Below are 20976 nucleotides of genomic sequence, written 5' to 3' on the forward strand. Positions count from 1 at the left end.
TAATTTTTTTATATTCATTTTATCTACATGTAAGTGTTACGTTCAAGATTAGAGTTTGAATCTCCTCTATTTTATTATTTCTCTAAATATAGAAACGTATCCACTAGCAATCAAGATTTTTTTGGAACATGATTTTAATTAGTGACAATGATATGTTACAAAAGATCGGATAGAAAAATCTCCAATAATACAACCAATTTGGAATTTTCCCTTGCATCAAAATTCATTACTCAGCCAACAAAAGTTGGTTTAGTTGGTAAGGACGATCTTGTGTTGGAGCTCTTATCCAAGTTTGAATCCCGCTGCCGACTATCCTTTGTTAGTGGGTAATTTAGAAAATATCCTGCATAATTCCATATCAATGAGCTGGGTTGGGACACTGGCTTTCGTAAGTTCTGTTGGGTCAAGGTCGTAGGTTTGTCCTGGTAAGCCTCCCTCTTACCTGAACTTTTATGTAAAAAAAAAAATAAAAATTCATTACTCAAAAAAAGAAAATTTCAAAAACAAATACAAAATTTTAAATTTGAAAGAGAATATGCGCGTGGTATCTCACGGGTCCACCTCTGGACACGTGTTAGATAAGCGCAATGAAAAAGCGCGCAAGAACACACGCAGAGAATACGGGTCGGGCGGTCCCGCGGCCGCGGTTTTAATCAAAATCTGTGGACCCACTTTTCTAACCATAGTTAGAAACATCGACTCAATTCCCCAGTTAACCGACCTCTAAAAACTTAAAAGTTCCAACCCCCCTTAACCAGGGTTAGTTCCAACCCCATTGTTATGTGCTTCAGATCCAAGATTAGGGTTCCAGGGTTCAAAAAATTCCTTCCCAAATTCCCCAAATTTGTTTCTCAATTTTTCTAATTCAATTCTCAGAAGCCTAATTAGGTCCTCAATTTCTTGCTTCTCCTTGAAATTTCGATCGCTCCTGGGATAGAGTCTGGTTCTGAGAGGGAGCTCAAAATTAGGGGGAAAATGGAGACGCAGAGGATAATTGAATTTCCTCACCAGAATATGGATAAGCGTCCCAGGAAGAGGCCTCGATTAACATGGGATATGCCCCCTCCTCTTCCTCCTCCCGAGGTTTGTATTTCTTTCAATTTCAAATTTTGTTCAAAAATCACAGTTTTCTGTTTCAATTGCAAAATATGAAACCTTTCTGAATGATTGATTCTTGGATCATTAACATACTCATTTCCCTTCTTATAATTTAATTTCGAGTTCCCTCCCTCTTCTTCACAATTTTTATTAGAAAGAAGATTATTTGAAGAAAGATGGATCCGATTCGTGTCCCCAGTGTTTTTCATTATCCAAATATAGTTGATATGAATTAGAATTTTGAAATGCAATTTAGCCTTTTGGAATTTCTGTAGCAGATACTGGAAATTTGAATGATTCGTGGTATATATATGTATTTGGTGATTATACTTACGCTTTTGTATGTTCTGCAGCTGCTTCCAGCAATATATTGCGGGCCGGAGTTTGGAACCGGGCCAATTCCTAATTACACATATACGTCCATGTTTTATGGGGGATTGCCTCGGAATGCCTCCCCTCCGTGGAGGCCTGATGATAAAGATGGTCATTATGTGTTTGGGATTGGAGATAATCTAACCCCTCGATGTATGTCTCTTCAACCGTTGTTACTTTAGAATTTAGATGTTATTCTATGTAAGTAGGTTAAATTGCATCGCAGCATGTTGGTGTTTTTGCTGATAGCTTTAGTTGGTTATTTATCTATCAATGATACTTGTTATTTATTCGCTAATACGTTTTTCTCATCCAATTTTGCAGATAGGATTCTCAACAAAATGGGAGAGGGTTCGTATTTTATTGCTTTCATGGGAGTATAATACACCTTCGCCAGAAGGGATGCATATCTCTATTTTTTATTCTTCAGAAAATTAATATTTGGTTTGATTTTTTCCAGGGACTTTTGGGCAAGTGTTGGAGTGTTTTGACAATGAAAAGAAAGAATTTGTGGCAATTAAAATTATCCGCTCCATACATAAGTATCGTGAAGCTGCGATGATTGAAATTGATGTCCTACAAAGGCTTGCAAGGCATGATATTGGTGGCACTCGGTAAGGATTTTTCATTTTCTGTCTACTTATTGGCTGTAGAAGTTTGATGTTGGTATAAGCGGTTTCATTCTTTGCAGTTGTGTGCAAATTCGGAATTGGTTTGACTATCGTAATCATATTTGTATTGTAAGTATTTATTGGTACTTCTGATTTCATTAGCTTGGAGGAGCAATATATACTCCTTCATGCCTGAATTTTCTGTGAGTTAAAAGAACTTGCGGATGGATTTAAATGGTTTCAACAGGTATTTGAGAAGCTTGGACCTAGCTTATACGATTTTCTTCGCAAAAACAGCTACCGTTCATTTCCCATTGATCTTGTTCGGGAGCTTGCCAGACAACTTTTGGAGTCTGTAGCATGTGTGTGGGCAATTCTTTGCACCATTTTTGTCTAAATTTTTGCAACTTGATGCTCAATCTGTTTGTGTAAAGCTGAGATCTGCAATGATACATATTTTAAATCCCTATCAGTTTCTCTGTCTTTGTAAAGACAACATTTGTTTGTTTAACCATGTGGTTGATGATAATATTAATGGCAGTTTATTCACTTTGTTTTGATTTGTGTGCTGGTTTACTTTGCAGTTATGCATGATTTACGCCTTATTCATACTGATTTGAAGCCGGAAAATATTCTGCTTGTTTCCTCCGACTACATCAAAGTGCCAGACTATAGGGTATTTTTTTCAAACCCATGCTTTTATCTTTTTGTTATATTGACGTATTAATTGTGCTTGCATGCACACACAAGCAGAGAACAGCATTGTACGCACTTAGTTAATTATCTTGCGGATTGTCATATCTTTGTGCCTCATTCTAGAAATACTGTGCAATGCGTGGGTATGCAAGCATATTTTCTGATTTGATCCTTAATTGGTATAGCTTCGTTTAGTCTTGTTTTCTATAAGTTCATACTTCTGACTTGATGTCTTGTTTTTTATAAGTTCATACTTCTGACTTGATGTACCATCCCAAGATCTTGTGCCCCATTATTAGTATAAGCTCATACTTCCAAGACTTAATTGTTTTTTTTCTCAACTACTATGAAGTTTCTGGCACGGTCAACTAAAGAGGGTTCTTATTTCAAGAATCTGCCCAAGTCAAGTGCCATTAAGCTCATTGATTTTGGAAGCACAACATTTGAACATCAGGATCATAGCTATGTGGTGTCAACACGCCATTATCGTGCACCGGAGGTTATCTTAGGTAGACAAATTTTGGATGCTCAAATACAAATCCTGGATACTTGAGCAATCAATATCTTTTTTTGTTGTTTTTTTAGCCATTGTTGATTTGCAGTTTTAGATAACACTCTAATGTTGTTACCCGCAGGTCTTGGGTGGAACTATCCTTGTGATATATGGAGTGTGGGCTGCATACTTGTTGAACTATGCTCTGTAAGTACCCGTGGGTTGATATGGCCCATCATTTATAATTGAGTCATTTCCCTTTAAAGTTAGATAAACTGAACGTTCCAAAGTCAATGTTACCATTTCACTGTCGTGGGTATATATATAATCCTTGACAATTGAACTCCTCTTATGGCTGACCATGAATTTGTTGCCTCTTTGGATGCACAATTTTGAGGGTCTCAGTAAAATATTTTTTAAATGTCCATTAAGAGATTGCTCGAAGGACTGTTAAGGAATGCAACTTGTATGAGAAACATTGTGAGAAAGAGTCAACATTCTCACTGTTTGGCCGGGAGAATTATACTTTAGGATTGCTTTGAAATTTAGTTTCCATGCTTGACTAGAGAGGTTGAGACATTTGTCATTCCTTCTATGTTGTCTTTGAACAGGGTGAGGCCCTTTTTCAAACACATGAGAACTTGGAGCATCTTGCCATGATGGAGAGGGTTTTGGGGCCACTGCCGCAGCATATGGTGCTCAGAGCTGAGTAAGATTCTTACTCTACATAGTCCCCATGTCTTATACGTGGCATGCAGGTGTTGAGGCCTTATGTTGTGTCTGATTTTTGCAGCCGTCGTGCTGAGAAATATTTTAGGAGGGGAGCACGACTGGATTGGCCTGATGGGGCCGCATCTAGGGAAAGCATGAGAGCAGTATTCAAATTGCCCCGATTACCGGTATTGATTCAATACACAAAAAAGTGTCTACATCAGTTTAAATGTCAATTGGACCTTTAGCTAAGTAGCAGCATACTAACTTTGTTATTAAAAATGCATTGCAGAACTTAATAATGCAACATGTGGATCACTCTGCTGGTGATCTGATTGAACTCCTGCAAGGGCTCCTAAGATACGAGCCCGCAGAGCGGCTCAAGGCAAGGGAAGCACTAAGACACCCCTTTTTCACTAGAGATGTGAGAAGAGTTGGCTATCCCCTGTAACAACCCTACTCATCTATATCATTCATGAGCAGAAAAAGCCTGAGAGCTTAAATGGGTCAAAATCCACTTGTGATTTTTCATTTGTACGATTGTTTTATGTATAGTAAAGCGTCCCCTCCCTCATTTCTTGTCATCGGTTTTGTTTCGTATTCCTGTCTTGTTCTATAGTGATAAATTGGTGTTTGTTTTGTGATTTTGATGACGAAAATGCTCGGACTTGAAGAATAAATTCCAACTTCTCTTCTGCTTGATTTTCCCTTCTGGCCGCACTTAAAGTACATCAAAGCAATGAGGAATCAATGGTAAAAAAAACACTTGTATCAAGTATAGTTCAGCGTCAAACAAAACTATTAGGCCTCTGAGCACCTCCCGAATCAAATCAAGGTCATCTAGCATTTAAGCTCGTCTAACAAATTTTATTTTTGCCCATCTTTTGTACTCCTAGATGCTATATCTCAAACAAAATGAGGAATGGCTGAATGGGATTTAGTACGAAAAAATTAGATGTGACCTAAAATTTTTTTAAGAAAAAACCGGCCTCCCTTTTCAAAAAGAAAAAAAAACCAGCCTTTGATCCCTTTACTAAAGCAGAGTCATTTTGCACTAACGAGTACAAGCAACTGTGGCTCGGACGCTTAACTACGAAGAAATTGATGACTACTAACTATTGTGTTTCCACTGGGTTCATTCCACCACATTTGCACTCTCTTCCTCACTGAAAACCCTAAAGACCAATTTTTTACTCTTGGGAGGTTTTGAAGTGGTGAGAATGGCGGGACAGGCAATTGGGATCGATTTGGGGACAACTTACTCGTGCGTTGCAGTTTGGCAGAATGATCATGTAGAAATCATAGTGAATGATCAGGGCAACAGGACCACTCCTTCTTATGTTGCCTTCAATGAAACTGAGCGTTTGGTTGGTGACGCAGCTTTCAACCAGGTCATCAAGAACCCAATCAATTCCATCTTTGGTACTCTCTCTCTCTCTCTCTCCTTTGATTTCTTAAATGAGCTTTATGTTCCTGTATGGGGTTTCAGGGACTAGAAAATAGATTGTGAAGTTTGTGAATTTTGAACAAAGTCCACTGCTTTTGGTTTTATTTTGATTTTATTATATTATTTTGATATGATTTCCCAAAGAGTCCATCCTTTTATGTGAAAATGACTTCATGGATTTCTTAAATATAGAAACTGTAACTTAGTTCATGCTTGTTTGTACAACATCGGCAGTTGTAAATATAATGATGCATTTGCTTGCTTCCAGATTGAAAGTTTGAAGCTGTAATGTATTTCACCATAGTTCTTAACTTTGTGTATAACGCATGTACTTGTAAGCATGATGGTGCATTCGTACATCTGTATTTCCTCTGTTGGAAATTTGGGAATGTGTTCATGAATTTGAGATCAATCTGCAGATGCAAAGCGGTTAATAGGCAGGAGGTTCAGTGACATATCTGTTCAAAATGACATGAAGCTCTGGCCATTCAAGGTCATTGAAGGCCGTGATGACAAACCCATGATTGTGGTTACACATGAGGGCCAAGAGAGACAGTTTGCTGCTGAAGAGATCTCCTCCATGGTTTTGGCAAAGATGCGGGAGATTGCTGAGGAGTTCCTTGACTCAACAGTGAAAAATGCTGTTATCACAGTGCCCGCTTACTTCAGTGACTCACAACGCCAGGCTACAAGAAATGCAGGTGAATTTGCAGGTCTAAAGGTGATGCGTATTATCAATGAACCAACAGCTGCAGCAATTGCTTATGGTCTTGAAAAAAAGGCTGGTTGGTATAGCAAAAGAAATGTGATGATATTTGATTTGGGAGGTGGAACTTTAGATGTGTCACTGCTTACAATAAGCTCTGGTGTTTTTGAAGTGAAATCCACGGCTGGAGACACTCACCTTGGTGGTGAAGACTTTGATAACAGAATGGTGAATTACTGTGTTGAGGAATTTAAGAGGAAGCATAACTTGGATGTGAGTGGAAACTCAAGAGCTCTTAGGAGGCTAAGAAATGGTTGTGAGAAGGCCAAGAGGAGACTTTCATTTACATCTTCTATTGAGGTTCAAATTGACTGTTTGGATCAGGGCATTGATTTTTATATAACTATTTCCCGTGCCAAATTTGAACAGCTGAACATGGATTTCTTCAACAAGTGTATGGAGCCCGTGGAGAAGTGTATAAGAGATGCTAACATGGACATAAGCCAGATTGATGATGTTGTTCTCGCCGGTGGATCTTCTAGAATTCCCAAAGTGCAGCAACTATTACAAGATGTCTTCCAGGGGAAAAAATTGTGCAAGAGCATTAATCCAGATGAGGCAATAGCATATGGTGCTGCTGTTCAAGCTGCAATCTTGAGTGGGAATGGAAATGGGAAGCTTCAAGACTTCAATCTCTTGGATGTCACACCTATGTCACTTGGAGTGGAGACTACAGATAAACATAAAATGTCCTTTGTTATTCCAAGAAACACCAGAATTCCCGTCAAGAAGAATGCAACACTAGTTACAATGTATGACAACCAACCTGAGGTCGTTTTCGCAATTTTTGAGGGTGAGAGTGAAAGCACTTCAAATAATAACCTTTTGGATGAATTTAGCCACGTCGACATTCCCCCGGCTCCTAAGGGTTATCCATTTGATGTTTGCTTTGAAATTGATGAAAATGGTATCCTAAGTGTCTCTGCTGAGGACAAGTCCACTGGCCAGAAAAAAGGGATTACAATCATGAGTGACAGGAAGAACTTGTGAGGGAATTGATACCAGTAGTGTGAGAAAAGGAGGCTCTGTTTTCTTCTGTTCACAACAATGAAGGTTGATCATGTGCTTCTCTTTTTTTCTCTCACACTTGGCAATACCAGGTTGATGTAGATCTTAAAGAGTATATCTGTTTTAAGTTCATCTTTTAATCACTTGTCAATGGGATCTGATGTTCAATACATGTTTGAGATACATTTATGTCTTTATGATTTTGTGTGCTATTACGGTTTTTATATCTCATAGTATTTTTAGCTCAATTTAAGTCCTTGTAGGAAATGAGACACTAGAGAACAAAATGGTTTGAAGAAAACACAGGCAAGTGAACAATGCCCTTCCCTCTTACCATGGTGCTGAAAATATCCCATTCTGTATGTCTATGGGGAAGCCTTGACTTGCCTCATCCCTCTTACCTCTTACCTCTTACCATAGGCCACGCTAAAGCTACGGAAGTCTTTTTTTTGAATAGTGCTACGGAAGTCTATACTTGCACAAGATTGCAATAAGAATATGGATCCTCTTCTTAGATTTGCTTGCATCAACTATAGTGGTGTATTACAAATTTAATTGTTATGAATTCCTAATTGCAACTCCATATGCACTTTTTAAGTGTTATGAGTTCATCTTTTCTTTGGCTTTCACATAGGTTTATATAATTATAACTGAAATTGAAGCAAACCCTACTCTATTTTGGCTAATTGCATAGAAAATTAGAAATAGTGCTATTCTTGAAAGAAGACAGTCGCCAAAACCCTTACTTGATCTTGTATATAGATTCTAACCGTTGGGTCTTGTTGCAATTCGAAAAACTGTACACCATTGTTTGATTTTGTATAGATTCGAATTGATGGGTCTTTTTGCATTTTGAAACTGTGTTTTGCTGTTTGCACATTGCTGATTTGAATTGAGCTGCAAGTGACAAGCCGTGAACAAAATGCAGAACAGATCAAGTCATTACGTACCATCTCTAGCGATAACTAGTTGTGTTCTATGGTTTTCGATCACGATGTTTCGTGTTTTGCTTAATGTACCATTCTTAGTTACCCAAATTCAGATACATCAACTAATGAGGAATTGTTCAATACTAAAACCCTTATTTTTTCATGTTAAATGTGGGATCTTTGATTTGCCATAAGTTCGAGTTCAAGTTCCGACTAAAGAACCAAGCTAGGGACTATGAACATAATGAAGAACAATAAGAAACCTCAAATGCTCAAACAAAATGAAGAACAATTTTGTTATTTGTTTTCTATATTTAAAGTAGTTCAGTTCTTTTATATACGAATGTGATGTGAGCCTGTTTTGGGAACCAGCCTTCGACTTTTATTTGACCTCACGCGCCCCAAGTAGTTGAACTATAAAACCTAGAGTGCTACCACTCACTTCCCAGTTCTCACCACATTTCGCTTTCCTCTCTGAAGACCCTAAATGCCGGGAGAAGAAAAGGGCAAAGCAATAGGGATCGATCTGGGGACGACTTACTCGTGCGTGGCAGTGTGGAAGAACGATCATGTAGAAGTCATTGTGAACGATCAGGGCAACAGGACTACTCCTTCTTATGTTGCCTTCAATGATGCTGAACGATTGGTAGGGGATGCAGCATTTAACCAGGTCCTCAAAAACCCCACCAATTCCATCTTTGGTAGGTTTGCTTCCTAAAGCCCTCATCAATTTATTGCCATGTCTTTCTGAAATTAGATTTATCCATGAATGAGGCTTTCAGTGTTTCACTTTTGTTGTTTCTCTACCACTTGAATTGTTTCTTCCAAGAGTAGTTCCATAAGAAGTGATTATGCTTGGGAATTTGGATGACTATGATTGTAATTGTTTTATTTATGACATGTTTGTCATCTTTGCTTTTTTCATATAATTTTGGGTTAATTAGTCACTTTTGTTTGTGTAAAATGTGAATTTTTGATGTTTCTATCATATGATACGATTGCTTTGTTTGTTGAATGTGTTTGTGAATTTGGCATTGGTCCAAAGATGCTAAGCGGTTAATAGGTAGGAGATTCAGTGACCACATTGTTCAGCTTGATATGAAGTTGTGGCCATTCAAGGTCATTGAAGGTGGTGATGACAAGCCTATGATTGTGGTTACTCATGCGGGTCAGGAGAAACTGTTTGCTGCTGAAGAAATCTCCTCCATGGTTTTGGCAAAGATGCGGGAGATTGCTGAACAGTACCTTTACTCACCTGTGAAAGGTGCAGTTATCACCGTCCCTACTTACTTCAGTGATTCGCAGCGCCAGGCTACAAGAAATGCGGGTGAAATTGCAGGCCTAAAGGTGATGCGTATTATTAATGAACCGACAGCTGCAGCGATTGCTTATGGCCTTGAAAAGAGGGCTGGCTGGTATAGCACGAGAAATGTGATGGTATTTGATTTGGGTGGTGGAACTTTAGATGTCTCACTGCTGAACATTAGTTCCGGGGTCTTTGAAGTTTTGGCTACGGTCTGAGACACTCACCTAGGTGGTGAAGATTTTGATAACCGAATGGTTAAGTACTGTGTTGAGGAATTTAAGAAGAAGCATAATTTGGACGTGAGTGGTAACTCCAGGGCTCTTGGTAGGTTAAGAAATGCTTGTGAGAAGGCAAAAAGGATACTCTCATTCGTATCTTCTATTGACATTGAACTCGACTGTTTGGATAAGGGTGTTGATTTCTATCTAACTTTTACTCGTGCCAAATTTGAACAACTCAACATGGATTTCTTCAGCAAGTGTATGGAGCCTGTGGAAAAGTGTTTGAAGGATGCTAACATGGATATAAGTGCTGTTCATGATGTTGTTCTTGCCGGTGGTTCTTCTAGAATTCCCAAAGTGCAGCAATTATTACAGAATGTCTTCAAGGGAAAGCAGCTATGCAAAAGCATTAATCCGGATGAGGCGGTGGCATATGGTGCTGCTGTTCAAGCTGCAATCTTGAGTGGAAATGGAAATGGGAAGCTTCAAGACGTCGATCTCTTGGATGTCACACCTCTATCACTTGGAGTGCGTGTTCGAGATGATGAAAATTTCATGTGTGTTGTCATTCCAAGGAACACCAGAATTCCAATCACCAAAAAGAGGATGCTTACTACTCGTTTTGACAACCAATCTGGCATCTACCTTGCAATTTTTGAGGGTGAGAGTGAAACAACTTCCGATAACAACTTTTTGGGTCAATTTACACTTGATGGCATTCCTCTGGCCCCTACTGGTGTTCCCAGAATCTATGTTATCTTTGATATTGATGAAAATGGTATCCTCAGTGTCTTGGCTAAGGACAAGTTCACAGGTCAGGAGAAAGGGATTACATTCACTAGTGATATAAGAACTTTGTGAAGGAATTAGGTAGTTCAGACCAAAAAACAGAAGAAGAGAGGCCACTATGTAAGGAAGGGAGCATTGATCAGGCACGATTAGGAAAGACTATCTGTTTGAGTTCTGTTTTACAGTCAACTTGTAACAGGATTACAGGAATCTTATGTTACTTCACATTGTGCGCCCTTCCACTCTTCGTAAGATTTTTTTTTCTTTCTCTCAGTTCTCATGTTTTGTTGCTTAGAATTGTAGGATTTGAGACATTTGAGAACAAAATGGTATGGGGAAAAGACAGGCAAGAGAACAATAGGCATTCCTCATAACCCAACAGCGGGTTTGTGTTACTTAACAACAAAGTGAGGAACCATGATCCTCAACATAACCATAGTAATTAAAGAGGTACAAGAATGTATGTGACATTATACAATGTTCGCGTAGGAAAACCTTGGCCAGGCACTCTGGAAAGCTAACACCTCAATCGGTTTCTTGGCTCTTGACTTTAACCAACATTGAGTGCCATTTTTTATAGTCAACTAATCAAGAAAGAGGGGATTTGAATTTGGTTCTTACACTAACATTTTGTTGGAGAGATGATGTCAATATTCAGCTATAACTCGGACATTAATCAGTCTACTCTATTTCAGATTGGAAAAAAAAAAAAATTGAAGCAATATATAGAAAAGATTAGCATGACATCGAGAAAAATAAAAGAATTATTAAAGCAATTATGAATTTTTTTTTTTGAATTTTATGAACCAAATAAATTCTATGAAACGATTACAATTTCCCCATAGTCCAAAAAAGAAATGTTGTAGGAAAATATGATTCGAGAATTGTGTCGTATTATTGATAATAGGAGCCCTTTATATAGGGATTTACAGAGTACATGAAAGGTAATAGAATCCGAACATAATTAGGAAATCTAGAACCTTCTCCTATTACAACACTAAGACTAAACCCTAGTTTGAAGAGGCATACATGATGTCGACTTCCTTCAACACTCCCCCTTGTGCCGCTCAAACTTGGTGATGACGCTTTGATCGTTGCCTCACTAAAAACCTTGCCAGGTAACAAAAACTCTGTGGGACAAAAATAACCCTGGTCGAAGGACAAAAAGAGCACAACACGTCATTCACTCTTCGAGATCGAACATGTAGACATCATACCTCCCCCTGATGTCAATATCTCTCCCTGATTGCTACAATCATGGGAGTTCGGATAACTTTCTCAATCCGATGCTCTTCACATGTTTCTCGAAGGTGGATTGAGGTAACGACTTAGTAAATAAGTCCGCTACATTATCCTCTGATCGAATTTGATTCACTTCAATCTTTAGAAGTGATTAATGTTGTTGCTGATTGTAAAAGAACTTAGGCGATATATGCTTGGTGTTGTTGCCCTTGATGAAACCTAATTTCATTTGCTCAATTCATAAATGCATGTAGGTTCATCTGTGGTAGACTTCAAACCACAATTTCCTTGAATATGTCTAATTACAGACCTTAGCCATGTGCATTCACGCACGGCTTCATGTAGAGCAATAATCTCTGCATGATTTGAGGAAGTAGCAACAAGGGTCTTCTTTGTAGACCTCCAAGATATCGAGGTGTTTCCTATGGTAAAGACATAACCGGTATGGGAACGACATTTGTGAGGGTCAGAGAGATACCCTACATCAGCAAAATTCATCAAAACATCATCATCGTTTTGATATAAGGGAGGAGGATGGGTGGCCGGCGGCTTTGCCGATCACGGCGTCTTGGATGGTGCCACTTGGGCTAATGAGATCCGTTCTCATTCTTCAGTCATTCTTTTCTCTCTAGAGGGATAGAACAAGCCCATATCTATCGTACATTTTAAGTAACGAAAGATTGTCTTTATACCAATCCAATGGCGTTGCGTTGGCGCAGGGCTACATCTAGCCAACAAGTTCATAACAAATGAGGTGTCTGGTCTTGTATTGTGTTAAGTACAATAATGCGCCTATTGCACTTAGGTAAGACACTTCTGCCAATTAACACGTCTTCGTCATCATCCCTGGGACGAAACGTATCCCTCTTAGAGTTAAGACTACAGACAACCATGGGAGTGCATCTTTGACTTTATCAAAATGCAAAGCATTTATTGACACGGTATACAAGTTCTAAATCTAGACAAAACCGTGTTCTCCCAAGGTCCTTCATCTCAAACTCAGATTTCAGGTGTTCAGCGGTTTCCCTTAACTCTCAAGGGTTCCAATTATGTTTATCAACATAGACCGTGACAATTGCAAATCCAGAACTTGTCATGAAAACGCAGGGGCATAGTTCATCATATCCCTTCCCAATCAAGTAGTCACTTTAGTGAGCGTTTCAACCTCATTGCAAACGCGGTCCATGGTCTAGAGCCACTTGACTTGGGTAACTGAAGTTCACAAGAAACTTCATTATATTCAGTATCTAGATCCCCATAGAGATACGTAGTGACCACATTCATAAGCTGCATGTTCAGTTATTTGGAAACTACCAAACTGATAAGGTAGTGGAGTGCAATGACATCCATTATGAGAGAATATGTCTTCTCGTAGTCGATTCCAGGGCATTTTGTGAGAAATTTTGTTCCATAAGGCGAGATTATCATCTCTTTTTCTCATCACGCTATCTAACATAGACCTATTAATGTCAACATGTTTTATGTTAGGAGGTGTTGGCATCTCAGGCCCCAAATCATTCCTCTTCGTTAGTGAATCCAATTCAACCTGGATCTCATCTTTCCATTTAGGCAAATTTTCTCTACGTTGGCATTCTTCAACGGAGTAAGGTTCGATGTCAGTGGTCTTAATAATTCCACGTCTTCATGTACACTAGTGTAATTCGTAGAGATCTCTATATTCTCAGGAATTGGTTCTAACATTGAGGCGTCCTTCAACGATGTCTCTTGGACATAACCACAATCCAGAATATTCTCATGAGACGGATTTTAAGTATCAATGATCAATGGATCAAGTTGTGCCAAACTCGCTCTCTTCCTAGAGCGAGAATCCATCGAATCTATGGGTCTCCTACGCTCTCTAGTGGAACCCATGGCCTATGACGCCATTATGCCACCTTTGTGGCGTCACCATACCACCATCCATGGTAGTGGTGCCGTACCCATCTCCTTTGGGTGGCACCATGTCCTCTTGTGGGGACATCAATCCTTGCAGACATGTTTGCAGCAGGTATATGTGATCTCGTCACTTTTAGGGGATCAAGATGAGACATAGTGGGGACAGACCACGACAATTCCTGTTGTTCTTGTTGAACATTGATGTTCTAATCTCCCTATAACGACGGGAAGACTGTCTCATCAAAGTGACAATTCGCAAATCCAGCGAAAAAGAGATTGCCTGTCAAGGGTTCTACATAGTGGACTTATAGTTGGAGACTTATGTCCAACACAAATATATATATATATATATATATATATATATATATATATATATATGCATTCGTTGCAATGACTCATGTTGATGCGCTGTGGCGGCGCAATTGGCACATAAACCTCACACTCAAATATGCATAAGTACGAGATATTAGACTCGAACCCAGTCACTAGCTGTAACGCAAATAAAAGTTGAGTGGCTGCTATGAGTCGTAGACGAATTAGCATAGCTGCATGCGATATTGCATAACCCAAGCGGAAATATTGGTGCGCATTACCAAAGTCCGAGCTACCATGGTGGCTTTTCCATGAGACCAATTGGGTGTGTACATGGGAATATGATACTTGATATCAATACCCAATGATATGCAATAGTCATCGAAAATTTTCGATGTAAACTCTCTAGCATTATCAAGTCAAATTGACTGAATGGGATGATCTGGGTAGTGAGCCTGTAGCCATATGTTCTGGGCTAGGAGTTCATCATATAAGCAGCATTACGAGTGGATGATAGCGCGACATGTGACCAGCGTGTCCGCACATTAACCAACACCATAAAACATCTAAGCAGTCCGCAAGTTGGTTGAATCGATCCACAAAATCCCCTTGGATTCTATATTCTATGTAAGAATGGAATTATTTCTTTAGTGTCCTTTGCATAGGATGGTCTTGATCCTAAAAAAAACAGGCTTTACAGAATGAAAGATTGGCCTTGTAATCAACCAATGAAGGTTTTGGTTGAGCCACAATGTCACAATTTACTTTGAGAAGTAGAGAGAGGAGCCAAGTCTCCATACATGGAGTCAAAGCCATGATTTTGCTGCAGGGGGATCACAGCGCCGGCGTTGGCCGACCGGTGGTGCATGGCAACGACGCCCCAAGGTGCGGCGGTGGTGCAATGCTCTCTTTGAATCGACTTTTGATTCTCACTTCTCTTCGTTCTGAAGAAGAGATGTTCGTGTGAAGTTTTTAGTATCACGGATCATCATATCATGACCTGGGTGTCCCAAACGGTCGTGCCAAAGCCTATATGTGTCAGAATCCCATAAGTCATCTCTCATGACATGGTTGGATTCAATGACTCGAATAGTGGTTGCATACAACCCACTAGAACGACACATAAGCTTCTCTAATACTCGTTTATGTCCGTAGTCATTAGAGGTGATGCAAAGGAACTCTTGTCCATTCTCACAATGTGTTTCCACATGAAAACCATTGACTTTTATATCTTTCAAATAAAGTTCGAATTAAGGTATGTCCAAGACATTAAGTAAAAGAATCGACACTTTATTAATTAATAGCCAATGATTACATCAAAGTTTCTTAACCAAAGTCTAATCCAAAATAAAAATCAAACTTAGACAAATCGTAGTCACTCAATCCGTTTGGTAACTCCAATCAAATATGACCAGGGAAGTAGAGAGAGATGTCGGTGGAGCGAGGCTCTCTTAAGTACCACTAATCTCAATCACTTTCCTAGACATCATACTTCATTGGATGCGCCACTTGAGAAAGAGTTAATACAAAATTGTCATTTATTGATTAAGGCATAATTGCCATTACATAATTCTTGGAAAAATAAAAGACTATTCGAAATAAAAATCTGCGGCATTTTGTCTTCATCGCCATATTTAAAGTCTTTTTGAACTCGATGTCTTGATCACCATGATGCGGCTACCTTCTTAGGTACATTGCAAATTCGGGTCCATTGATCAGACGTTCCATATCAGAAATAGACACCATAAAGAGGACTCTCCCATGATTGAGGCGCATTGGCGCAATTTTCATGGTCCCTAGGACCGGTGGCATTGGAAAGTGATGACCATGGCCAACTTTGGCTCCATGGTTTCCAACCCTTCTTCCCTCAAAATCACGGCTCCTACGGTTGCGTGATTGTCGCCTTGGGCGATTACCTTCTCGAGCATTTCGATTGTATGGATCATGACGTCGATGGCGACTTTCTCTAGCCATGGGACGATGCTCTTGATGGCCATCTTGAGGCCTATCAATTTCTCTGTTCATAGCTTCAATAAGCTGTTGAAAACTTGTGATCCATCTTGCATTTACATGAGTCCGGAATAATTCTGAGGACCTCATAGCATAGACAGGGAAGGTATTGAGGCCTTTCTCTAGCCATGGGACGATGCTCTTGATGGCCATCTTGAGGCCTATCCATTTCTCTGTTCATAGCTTCAATAAGCTGTTGAAAACTTGTGATCCATCTTGCATTTACATGAGTCCGGAATAATTCTGAGGACCTCATAGCATAGACAGGGAAGGTATTGAGGGTTTTCTCAATCAATTGGTCTTCTGTGATTGTCTTTCCACAGAGACGCATCATTGATCTTATGCGAAAAGCTTCCGAATAAAATTGCATGACCGTGTCAAATTCAGAAAAGCGAAGATCATTCCATTCTGCTTCTATATTCAGAAGGATGGAGTCACGAACATTGCCATAATGTTCACAAAGCACTTGCCAAAGCTTTATGGCGCTATCCTCATTTATGAACTCAAACTGGAGGTCACTATCCATGTGACATTTCATGAAGGCAAGTGCCCTGGAATTATGTTTCTCAGTTTGAGGATCTGGAGCTGTTTCTATAGGACAAAGCTCTTGGATTGTATGCAATAAATCACGGGCAATAAGGTGTTGCTCAACATCCTGAGCCCACATTAGGTATCTTTTGCCTGCATAATCCAATGGAACAAAATCGAGTATGTTCGAGTTTGACATCCTGAAAAAGGGTGAAACAAGAACGAATTAGTTTCGGAGCTAAACTTCCACGAAAACTAATAATAATAAGATTTCCGAGGCTATGCTACCAAGTGATAAAGTAATCTGGGGTTCACATCCAAAACCAATTGGCAATGGATGGAGTGACCCAAACCCTTATAAACTCATAAGCAAAGTTATATTTTTCCAATGTGGGAGTTATATTTATACACATTCTCAACACGCCCCCGCACGTGTGGCGATTTTTCAAGCCATACACGTGGACAAGTTATATTGGGTGACGGTGAGCACGTGTGGCCATCTCTGAAACCAAACACGTGGGTAACCCGCTCTGATACCACGATAAAGTAATTTGGGGTTCACATCCAAAACCAATTGGCTATGGATGGAGTGACCCAAACCCTTATAAACCCACAAGCAAGGTCCCATTTTTCCCATATGGGATGTATATATTCTCAACACCAAGAAATCAATTTCCAAGAATATTTGGATTAGACCAAACAATGATGTTTAATATGGTCACAATTTGATGCTTGTGGACGCTCTTAGTCCAAATATTATGAACACTCTTAGTTCATTGATTACAAACGCTCGTAGTTCATTTATTATGAACATTCTTAGTTCATTGATTACGAACGCTCTTAGTTCGTTTAGCGTGAATCCCCACAAATCCGCTTATTAAATAATCGAACCCATGTTCGTATTATACAAATCCTGCAGCAAATAAAGGAATTTAAAAGACAAGAAAGCAGGAACTTTAATCTCAAAAACTTACTTGTTGATTCGAGGTTTGAGTCACGCGCGTGTTGTTGCAGGCGTGATGGGGAAGAGCTTGCAGCGGTGTCGGATACGCGGGGCAGCAGGGACTGCAGTGGCAGCGGGTATGCAAGACTGCAGTGATGCGGGGCAGAAGTAAGGCAGCAGGTGCGGGGCAGCAGCAAGGCAGCAGGTGAGGGGCAGCAGCAAGGCAGCAGGCTGGTTGCCGAAGGCAGGCGCACAGGTTGCTGCGGGGCAGATGGTGCGCGCGGAGGGCAGGCTGTAGGGCTGCGGGTTGCAGGAGAGCAGACTCTAGCGTGGGCTAGCAGGTGGTGCGCAAGGGCTGTGGGGGGTAGCAGGCACGCGGGTGCGCAGGCGGGGAGCAACGAGGGCAGGGGCGCGTAGGAGCTGCGGGGGCAGCAGGCACGGGGCTGCAGGGCTGGGGCTTGTGGTAGATTTGGTGAGAAATTTTTTTTTTTCTGGTTTTTGTTTTAGGGTTTTGGCTTTTAGGGTTAGGGTTAGGGCTCGTACTGATAACGTGTTGTAGGAAAATATGATTCGAGAATTGTGTCGTATTATTGATAATAGGAGCCTTTTATATAGGGATTTATGTACTATAAAAGGTAATAGAATCCGAACATAATTAGGAAATCTAGAACCTTCTCCTATTACAACACTAAGACTAAACCCTAGTTTGAAGAGGCATACATGATGTCAACTTCCTTCAACACCGATTACATTCCTCGACTCTTCATTAGGTTCGCTTTATATTGTTCCAACTTTCCACCAAGTCCAAATCCTGAACCACTTTTCTTACTTTCAAATTTTGTTCGAGCTTTTGAACTGAGCCAGAATGGCGGGAGAAGAAAAGGGCCAGGCAATTGGGATCGATCTAGGGACGACTTACTCTTGCGTAGCAGTTTGGCAGAACGATCATGTGGAAATCATAGTGAATGATCAGGGCAACAAGACCACTCCATCTTATGTTGCCTTCAATGATACTGAGTGTTTGGTTGGTGATGCAGCTTTCAACCAGGTCATCAAGAACCCGATCAATTCCGTATTTGGTAGGGTTTCTTCATAAACCCTAATCTAGTCTACTTATTGCCATATGTTTCTTATGTTAGTTTTATTCCCGTATGAGGTTTCAATACTTCAGATACTTTCTTACACAACAGAGATAAAGTCATATTCTTCTGATCTTCATTTTTTGAAATTTCAATTGTCTTTATTAGATGTAAGTAGTAAAATAATTAGAACGCATATGTAAACTGCTGCTGCTTAAATACTACCCAAGAAGTCAATCTGTTCAGTGAAAAAGCAATTCTGGACTGCTTTAATCACATCTTAAACATAAGAAGTGCAACTTGTTTCAATATATTTTGTGTAACATGTGCACTTGTAACCTTGTAAATATGATGATGCATTTATGTTGGTATCATATGATGCTTTTGCTCTAATTCTCATTCAATATTGGAATGTGTTTGTGATTTTGACACCGATTTGCAGATGCAAAGCGATTAATAGGTAGGAGGTTCAGTGACGACTCTGTTCAAACTGATATGAAGCTCTGGCCATTCAAGGTCATTGAAGGTGTTGATGGCAAGCCTATGATTGTGGTCACTCATGAGGGTGAAGAGAAACAGTTTGCTGCTGAAGAGATCTCCTCCATGATTTTGGCAAAGATGCAGGAGATTGCTGAGAAGTTCCTTGACACAACAGTGAAAAATGTTGTTATCACAGTGCCCGCTTACTTCAGTGACTCACAACGCCAGGCGACAAGAAATGCAGGTGAATTTGCAGGGTCTAAAGGTGATGCGCATAATCAATGAACCAACAGCTGCGGCAATTGCTTATGGTCTTGAAAAAAAGGCTGGTTGGTATAGCAAGAGAAATGTGATGATATTTGATTTGGGAGGTGGAACTTTAGATGTGTCACTGCTTACAATAAGCGCTGGTGTTTTTGAAGTGAAAGCCACGGCTGGAGACACTCACCTTGGTGGTGAAGATTTTGATAACAGAATGGTGGATTTCTGTGCTGCAGAATTTAAGAGGAAGCATGACTTGGATGTGAATGGAAACTCGAGAGCTCTTAGGAGGCTAAGAAATGCTTGTGAGAAGGCCAAGAGGAGACTTTCATTTACATCTTCGGTGGACGTTGAAATTGACTGTTTGGATCAAGGCATTGATTTGCATATTACTATATCCCGTGCCAAATTTGAACAACTGAACATGGATTACTTCAACTAGTGTATGGAGCCCGTGGAGAAGTGTATAAGAGATGCTAACATGGACATAAGCCAGGTAGATAATGTTGTTCTCGCCGGTGGATCTTCTAGAATTCCCAAAGTGCAGCAATTATTGCAAGATGTCTTCAAGGGAAAAAAGCTATGCAAGAGCATTAATCCAGATGAGGCAATAGCATACGGTGCTACTGTTCAAGCTGCAACTCTGAGTGGGAATGGAAATTGGAAGCTTCATGACTTCTCTCTCTTGGATGTCACACCTATGTCACTTGGAGTGCGGACTAGAAATGAAAATATCATGCATTTTGTTATTCCAAGAAACACCAGAATTCCGGTCAAGAAGAATACAACAATATGTACCCTTTATGACAACCAAAGTTCCGTTGCCTTTCAAAGAAACTAACCCAAAGAGAGAGTGAGGAACGCGCCCCACGCGCGAAGAAAAAAAGAAACCTTCGACAGTGTGATTCTCTCCCGGCCGAACGTGGTCGGCGTTTCTGCCGCTGCGTTCCGGCCCGGGAGGGGATGTTTATGGTGAGTTGCGGCGGGCCTTCAAGGCTGAGGCATGGTCCCGGGAAGGGGGGTGGTTCTTTGATCTCGGGTGGGGAAGTCAGATCTCGATCGGGCTTTCTCGGTTTGAGGTCGACGGAGGTTGTGGAGCAGCGACGCGAGGGTGCTTTCCAGAGATCTATGCTGTGGAGGATGAGATCGTTCTGGTTGAGGTCGGCTGCAGGGTGGTGGGTTTGTCTGCGACGGCGGCGTAAGGATGCGGCGACGCGGCGTGGTGGTGCGTGGTGGGGTGCGAGTTGCCGGCGGCAGATTTGGGCGTCACGGCTTGTGTTGGCCCGGGGCGGTGCTTGGCGACGGCATCGTGACAGCGGAGCGCTTCGACAGAAAGCTTGGTGGGATGCGGCGCTGTTTCCGTTGGGGAAGGGGTGGTTGGACCGGGCCTCGGTTTTAGGGCCTTGCTGTTTGGACCGGAGACGGCCTAGTTCTTTGTTTTTCGTTGTGCTTGTTAGTTGGGCCTGGACCTGGGCTATCTGGTATTCGGCCCCGGTCCAGTGTTACATTTATGCTTTATTGTATTGTTTTTATTTTCAATAAGTCCCTATCGAGTGCAGGTAGGAGGTTGTGGGCTTGGTCCCGGTAAGTGCACTCTATGTGCCTGGTCTGCTCTAAATTGGTGGCGAGTTCCTTGCATTGGCAAATGGTCGCATCTTTTTAGTAGCAGTAATGTGTCTGCTCTAGGTTGGCAGCGAGTTCCTTGCTTGATCAAATGGTCGCTACCGCCTAGTGGCAGGGTGAAACTTAGTGTTGCTGGATGTTTTGTCCAGTGGCAA

At 40.7% G+C, this 20976-nt stretch overlaps 2 protein-coding genes and 2 pseudogenes across 2 annotated transcripts; all 4 read left to right on the top strand.

Moving 5' to 3' along the window:
* Positions 1–753: 753 nt before the first annotated feature.
* LOC133720051 (serine/threonine-protein kinase AFC1) lies at positions 754–4565 on the top strand. The gene is made up of 12 exons (XM_062146242.1): positions 754–1083; positions 1452–1623; positions 1795–1821; positions 1931–2084; positions 2162–2210; positions 2329–2443; positions 2666–2757; positions 3130–3286; positions 3413–3477; positions 3882–3979; positions 4064–4169; positions 4274–4565. The coding sequence occupies exons 1-12, from the start codon at positions 976–978 to the stop codon at positions 4430–4432; spliced, it is 1302 nt and encodes a 433-aa protein (XP_062002226.1). The 5' UTR covers positions 754–975; the 3' UTR covers positions 4433–4565.
* Positions 4566–4701: 136 nt separating this feature from the next.
* LOC133720050 (heat shock cognate 70 kDa protein-like) lies at positions 4702–7412 on the top strand. Its single transcript, XM_062146241.1, has 2 exons — positions 4702–5403; positions 5848–7412. The coding sequence occupies exons 1-2, from the start codon at positions 5202–5204 to the stop codon at positions 7182–7184; spliced, it is 1539 nt and encodes a 512-aa protein (XP_062002225.1). The 5' UTR covers positions 4702–5201; the 3' UTR covers positions 7185–7412.
* A 1085-nt stretch (positions 7413–8497) lies between these two features.
* LOC133721641 (heat shock cognate 70 kDa protein-like) lies at positions 8498–10804 on the top strand (annotated as a pseudogene).
* A 7439-nt stretch (positions 10805–18243) lies between these two features.
* Positions 18244–19787, top strand: LOC133723499 (heat shock cognate 70 kDa protein-like; annotated as a pseudogene).
* Positions 19788–20976: the final 1189 nt, after the last annotated feature.

This window comes from Rosa rugosa, chromosome 7, assembly GCF_958449725.1.
Source record: "Rosa rugosa chromosome 7, drRosRugo1.1, whole genome shotgun sequence".
Lineage (NCBI taxonomy): Eukaryota > Viridiplantae > Streptophyta > Magnoliopsida > Rosales > Rosaceae > Rosa > Rosa rugosa.

Coding starts and splice junctions, on each gene's coding strand:
- LOC133720051 (XM_062146242.1), top strand. CDS start 976: ATGGAGACGCAGAGGATAATTGAATTTCCTCACCAGAATATGGATAAG. Junction 2,085..2,161: donor CATGATATTGGTGGCACTCG/GTAAGGATTTTT, acceptor CATTCTTTGCAG/TTGTGTGCAAATTCGGAATT. Junction 3,980..4,063: donor CATATGGTGCTCAGAGCTGA/GTAAGATTCTTA, acceptor TGATTTTTGCAG/CCGTCGTGCTGAGAAATATT.
- LOC133720050 (XM_062146241.1), top strand. CDS start 5,202: ATGGCGGGACAGGCAATTGGGATCGATTTGGGGACAACTTACTCGTGC. Junction 5,404..5,847: donor CCCAATCAATTCCATCTTTG/GTACTCTCTCTC, acceptor ATCAATCTGCAG/ATGCAAAGCGGTTAATAGGC.